The following is a 6,461-nucleotide window of genomic DNA, read 5'->3' on the forward strand; positions in this document are numbered from 1 at the left end:
TGTTGCTAAGTGATGCACAATGACTAAGGTTAATAGTAGAAAAGTCATATGGCTAGATGCTATACTGGATTGTCAGGGAACTACACTGCTGTGTTTTGCAAACTGTTTATTCACAGTGAGGCACCTTGCACCGAGACCCAGGTACCCTGAGGGGACAATGCGAGGCAGGGTAGGGGAAGGCAATACCTTTCAAGCTGCCCATTTTTCCAGCAGGTTTCAAGCGCAAGCTATGCTAAGTGTGTTCTTGAAGCTAAACACACCAAAAACCACATCCCGCAGATATTAATCTAATTTTGGTGAGACTGCAGTTTAGTTACAAAGTCTTGAATGAAGTATAAAAAATGCACTATCCAGCCCCAGCACAGAGGGGTTGTGCACAGGCGCCAGCCTGTCAATTTACAGAGCAGCACCCCCCCTAAATTCTGTCCGCAGCAAACCAAGAACAATAGCTGTTCTTGTATTTTGTGAGCTGAGAATTATAAGGTTCTGACATTTTTTCTCAAAAATTAGTGTCATACATATGTTATATGGCACTAAATAGTTTTATACAAAAACAGTTTAAATGTACATACAATCCCTGATCACTCCCTACTCCCCAGCTAGACCACTCCGGTCTGCCAGCTCTGGTCGCCTTACGGTTCCCTCTCTACGGGCACCTGGCGGTCGAGCTGCACGTTCACGCCTGTTTTCCGTTCTGGTTCCTCAGTGGTGGAATGACTTGCCTACCACTGTCAGGACAGCAGAATCCCTCCCCCTATTTCGACGCAGACTCAAAACACACCTCTTCAAACTCTACCTTAGTCCTCCCTCCTGATTTACCCCGCCCCCCCCCCTTCTGATACCCCTATCCCTGTCTAACCCCCCCCCCCCCCCCCCCCCAAAAAAAAAAAAAAAAAAAAAAATTGCACTTATGATGACGACTATATGTTTAGAACAGCAGTCCAGGTGTATTTTCCTAGTTCTGGATGTGATGCTTTGACTTGTGGTAGAACCTATGCACTTGAAAGTCGCTTTGGATTAAAAGCGTCTGCCAAATGACTAAAATGTAAATGTAAAATGTAAATGTAAATGTAAATGAAGAAATGCAAAAATTTTAAAGGTTGTATCTCCTTGCAGCCAATTGACTTTGGAATCTTTGAAACTCCTTATCTCAAAACTCTGAAAACGAACAATGAATCTTTGAATGCTCAGATCACGATTTAGCAAAAAGTAAAAAGTAAGTAAACTGTACTACAAGGACGCGGTATAACGATAAGCTGTAAATAGTATGGGTAAAAAGAGACATTTTAGGGTGTCTCGATGGCGCAGCCTGTAGAGCACTGACCGCATGCTCATTGCGAGCCGCGACGTCGGCATGTCTTCCCCTCTCTCTCGCTCCCATTCTTCCTGTCTCTCTATACTATATACTGTCCAATAAAGCAGAAAAAGGCCTAAAAAATATCTTTAAAAATTTATTTTTTAAAAAGAGACATTTTAAAGACAATGTTAAATACAGGAATCAAATGTAGGGATGTAAATGCTACCTTCTAAAGGCCCAAGTAAATCAGGTATCTTATGTAGCATGTGATAGATTAATAGATGAAATATGCTCACTTTGTATAAAAATGTGACCAAATTTTAAATATATGTACCATATATTATTTTAATTTAGAAATTGGAATAAGGATGGAAAATCAAGAGAATATTCTTGCTTGATTTGAGACTCAGTTGGAGGCAGATCATCAAAATCATATATGAAAGCATTAACAGAACTAACTGCATTTTATTCACCTCTTACACAGTCAAGGCAGATGCGAAAGAGATTAAATTAGGAGTTCTCTACAGTAACAGTGGCTTCTACTGGACATTGGCACAAGATTGCACTAGCAGTTGAAAGTCTGCATTTCTCAATGGAAAGAAATGCACAGAATCATTACTGACAATCATTATTCTCTGGAGACAGCAGGCATGTTCAGTCCTCATCATCCTCTTCCTCACAGCAATTTACAGACTTCACCAGGACCCACAATACTCACAGGCTCTAGATCTTAATCCCTTAACCCTGCATTGCTCTAGGGGAAGATTGTCTCCTGCTAATCAACTGTATGTCGTTCTGGATAAGAGCGTCTGCCAAATGTCAATAATATAATGCAATGTACAATCTAGTTTATGCTCTGTTACTGTCTATGATCTATAAACATCCTTTCTTGACCTAAAATCCGCCAAGAATAAAAATTAACTCTCTCTTAGGTACTGACTGCAGTTCCTTCAAGCTCCAAGTCTCATGAACAGGAAAAAGGAAATTATATAAAGAACACTGCTAGGTAGTCAGTGGACAGAAGAGGATGCTAGAGTATAAGCTCGCTGGGCATGGCTGTTCCCATCACCCCCGCCAGTAGATTGTTGGCTGACAGTGCTGCCATGATTCCCCGGGTGGAGTAGGTGGCGCTGCCAATGTGGGGAAGGATCACTAGGGGAGACAAAGGACAAAAACATTTTTAAAAGGCACTGAGTGAAGAACTGTAAAGCAGCACTTCCCAAACCTGTTCTTCCCCAACCGTCCTGTAGGTTTTCATACCAACCCTAACAAAGCACATCTCATTCAACATCTTGTGGAGCTGTTAATTAGTGAAATTAACAGGTGTTCGGTGTTAGTAGTCAGCTGTTAGGCCAAATTATGGTTGAAATGAAAACGTCCAGGACAGTCGATCTCCAGGAGCAGGGTTGGGCAGTCCTGGTGTAAAACAAGGCCAAAAGAAAGCAGAGGAATTACGAGACTCACCACAGTTTTTGAGAGTCAGCAGCGGATGGTCAGTTGGCAGGGGCTCGGGTGTGGTGACGTCCAAGCCAGCCGCGGCGATCTGACCGCTGGACAGAGCCTCGTACAGGTCCTCCTGGTTCACCACAGTCCCTCTACAAACAATGCACACAGACTCAAGGGGGGCAAAAATGTGAGAAACGTTGGAGGATAAAGATCAGCTGTTAAAGGAAGACAAACATATAGTCAAGATGCAGGCAAGTGGGGCAGCTTTTGTCTTCAAAGATTTGAAAACTGGACATGGTGGTGTGAATGAAGAAGATGGCGGACTACATTGGAAATAAGTGTGGCTAATGCTTTCATGTGCTATCTTCTGGGTAGCATCCAGTGATGTATGTCTTTTCTTTTCTGTTTTACACACAATAAAAATCAATGAAGGAGGGAAGCGTGACACGTGACACACTACCTGCTGGTGTTGATGAAGACTGCGTTGCTCTTCATCTTACTGAAGAAGGCCTTGTCACACAGCCCCTGGGTGTCGGAGGTGAGGGAGCAGGACACCACAACAAAGTCACTCTCAGTCACCAGCGTGTCCAGGGGCACTGTCCAGTCCCACACCAGAGACAGAGAAGATGAGAGGAGGAGTTAGCACCAGAGACAGACAGGATGACAGGAGTTAGCACTCATCACTGGGTTAGCACCAGAGACAGACAGGATGACAGGAGTTAACACTCATCAGCTTATATGTGCACTAACACTGCTCATTCCGCCTCTTCCAACCCCAAAAACTGCCATCTCCTGCCAGGCACTCCCCTACCGTACTCTCCCTCCACCTCTGCGGCCTGGGGCTTGGCGGACCGTCCGGAGTACAGCAGCCTCTTCACTCCGAAAGGCTTCAGACGACGGGCGATGGCCAGACCTGTGAGGGTGAAGAACACACACAATCAAACAGACACGTTGCATTCAATGCAGCATCCATCACATGTACCTGCACTGGAGCACTTAAAGGGACGTCTGTCACTGATTAGTAACACTAACGTTGCTTCCGTCAGTCCCCATTCATTGATATAGTCGCACAGTTAGATACAGCCTAATATTATTTTACTGAACAAAATGGTAACTGTTATTGATCTTATCGTTTAACTATAAGCAAGATAGGCAAAAAGCTCATTTCCCAAAAGTTGGAATAATCCCTTTACCATACACGCTTAAATACACATTAAAGGAGGGTTGGCATATTCCAGTCCTTGGAGTGGCACAGTGTCTGCTGGTGTTTAGAATCAGAATCAACTGCCATCTTCATTTTCTATATTTGCATACCCGTAGAAATAAGTGTGGTTATATGGCAACAGTACTGTTGCTAGGGATACTTTGCTCTCCAAATTATGTCATTACATTACCTATGCGCCCAAGACCGATGACACCAACTGTGCTGCCAGACAAACCGTAACCACACAGCCAAAGGGGCTTCCATGTGCTCCAGCCACCACTAGGGAGAGAGATAAGAGAACACGACAGGAGTAAAAGCCCAAGCTGCTGTATGTAATAAGCACAATACTTGTGTTCAAAATAACTTTTTGCCAAATGAATCACTAATCTGTAAAGTGCATGGAAATATTATTTTGATCCTCAATTGCATTCACATGAACCCTGAATGGGAGGTATACTGAGATGATCAGTAATTAAACCCGTAAAACTCCATCATATATCAGTACTCACACATCATTCACAGTACCTGCCTACTGCCTAGCCCTAATTTCTAGCTGTATGTTCTGCATTTGGAAAAGGTGAATGTTATATCCATGCGAGCGACCCAGGTGGAGAGGGGGAGACTGTGGGTGTTTGTAGTGCAGACCTCTTGACCTCTTGCACCCCCTCTGGCAGCCTCCGCGCGGTGGCTAGCAGAAGGGCGACGGTCAGCTCCGCAGTGGCATCAGTGAGAACATCCGGAGTGTACCCCAATCGTACTCCACTGCAGAGGGAGAGAGGGGCATGGACACCCGTACACAACTCATGACACGAACACATACTGTCCCCAGCTGTTTTTACCAATTTCTGTGACCAGTTGGTAACCGTGACATGGCCTACTTGCTGTTTGTTCTCTTTCGGTGCTATTTCAGGAAGTAAACAGCACTGGATGCTCACCGTTTTTTGATTTCATTGATGGCTATGTGGTCAAAGCCCACAGATAAAGTGCTGATCACCTTCAAGCTAGGCCCTTAAAAAGTGAAATAAAGTAAAAAATGTTAATAACACGTAAAAACCACAATCAATACATATACGTGCTTAAATACCCAGCTTGCCGTCTAAGGGTGTCATAGCTCATTTTAGCTCCTTTTCCTGTAAGGATATATGACGTAGGTTCATACCTGCTGCATCCAGCACCTCGGTGTCGATGCGATCTGACAGTAGGCACAGCAACCCGTGGGCCCCAGACACGCCCTTCAAAAGCTCCGCCCTGGGCACAGGCTCGTCAGAGTCCCACATGGACACCTTGCACCTGGACCCAGGTACCCAGAAGGGACAATGCGAGGCAAACGAGTGGCAATGATTTTCGATCTGCCCATGTTTCTAGCAAGTTCAAGCATGATATTCGTAAAATGCGGTCGTATAACGAAACGGCTCTAAAAACAAAAGGCACAGATTATCTTGCAACCCGCAGATATTAACCAGATGTATTTCGCCAAATGAGGCCCATCCTATCTTAAGACATAGGCTAGTTTGTAGTAATTCCAGAACTCAATTACAGTGTAAGAGGCGCATGTAAATGCAGCGACTTCAACTACAGAAACTGAGTCGTAAACTACAGCGGCAAGGGATGATTAGTGCATTGTTTCTTTGACAAAGTAAACCAACACGTCTGGCTTACACTCCAGCCTCTGTTAGCACCTTCAGTCCCTCTTGTGGAATTCTTCTTGTCACGTACACCTTCATGAGCTGGCGAGCACCCTGCATCGTTGTTTCCTAAATTGGAAAAAAAATAAGTAGCGTCGGTTACAGACCATCGATACCGTAGCGGGGTTAGTTGCAAAAAGTTCAAATCCAGGGTAAAAAATCACCTTGGATGACTATCCAGTCCCAGCACAGAGGAGGCGTTGTGCGCAGGCGTCTGACGCTGCGCAGAGTACGGAGTGGCAGCGCGCCACCTGAAGGCTGCAGTGCAGTATAGCTTACACAAAATACTGCATTTCTGTTAACAAGCCAACAGAACTACTGCGCTTGCATTTTTAATGCTAAATAAGTTATACTACAACCACGTGGTATAGCGATAAGCTTTGTAAAGACATTGTATAGACAATCTTAAATGGAGCAATCAATTAAATATACGGATGTAAAATCCGGATAAATATTTAAGATCTAGATTACTGAACAATTCCTAGCATAGCTTTATGCTTCTGACAAGAAATAGAGACACACTCAGACCTTTACCGCCACATATGCTATTTTATTAGAGTATAAAATTGAAAGAGGGCGCAGCCTCGAGGTTCAACAATGTACATTTTGCCCATGTTATTTTCATTGTAGGAAGGCGGAATATAGCTACATATGTTTTCACAGTTTTTAACCCTTTCCATGTGTTTAATTTATATGCCACTATTGCTCCTAATGCCTAATGGCCTAATAATTACCAGCTTGTCTGACGATATTTCGAGTCAACAGTCATGGTTATTTCACTAGTCTGCGGGATTTACTCCTTGACAATAATAAAGCATACGTTGTCCAA

At 43.9% G+C, this 6,461-nt stretch overlaps 2 protein-coding genes across 4 annotated transcripts in view; both read right to left on the bottom strand.

Moving 5' to 3' along the window:
- Positions 1-1,438: 1,438 nt before the first annotated feature.
- On the bottom strand, positions 1,439-5,865 carry LOC133130815 (glyoxylate reductase/hydroxypyruvate reductase-like). 2 transcript variants are annotated; one of them, XM_061245687.1, is made up of 10 exons: positions 5,797-5,865; positions 5,607-5,701; positions 5,107-5,237; positions 4,883-4,955; positions 4,593-4,709; positions 4,138-4,226; positions 3,555-3,656; positions 3,204-3,339; positions 2,762-2,892; positions 1,439-2,449 (listed from the first exon to the last, which is right to left on the bottom strand). In XM_061245687.1, exons 2-10 carry the CDS (start codon positions 5,690-5,692, stop codon positions 2,328-2,330), a joined length of 987 nt encoding a protein of 328 aa, XP_061101671.1. In that variant the 5' UTR covers positions 5,693-5,701; positions 5,797-5,865; the 3' UTR covers positions 1,439-2,327. The 2 variants fall into 2 exon arrangements, with proteins under 2 accessions (XP_061101671.1, XP_061101672.1); XM_061245688.1 differs by having other exon boundaries at positions 5,627-5,701; positions 5,797-5,825.
- Positions 5,866-6,161: 296 nt separating this feature from the next.
- Positions 6,162-6,461, bottom strand: part of grhprb (glyoxylate reductase/hydroxypyruvate reductase b) — a 5,277-nt gene continuing 4,977 nt past the window's right edge. For both annotated transcript variants that reach the window (XM_061245324.1, XM_061245323.1), the window contains one exon: positions 6,162-6,461. This exon is cut by the window's right edge and continues 481 nt beyond it. The gene's annotated coding sequence lies outside the window, so the exon portion shown is untranslated.

This window comes from Conger conger, chromosome 6 (genome assembly GCF_963514075.1).
Source record: "Conger conger chromosome 6, fConCon1.1, whole genome shotgun sequence".
Taxonomy (NCBI): Eukaryota; Metazoa; Chordata; class Actinopteri; order Anguilliformes; family Congridae; genus Conger; species Conger conger.

Excerpts from the sequence above, each read along its gene's own strand:
- LOC133130815 (XM_061245687.1), bottom strand. The coding sequence starts at position 5,692 with ATGCAGGGTGCTCGCCAGCTCATGAAGGTGTACGTGACAAGAAGAATT. Across the intron at positions 3,657-4,137 it reads CATCGGTCTTGGGCGCATAG|GTCTGGCCATCGCCCGTCGT; the intron begins GTAATGTAATGA and ends TCACCCTCACAG. Across the intron at positions 2,450-2,761 it reads GCTGACTCTCAAAAACTGTG|TGATCCTTCCCCACATTGGC; the intron begins GTGAGTCTCGTA and ends TGTCTCCCCTAG.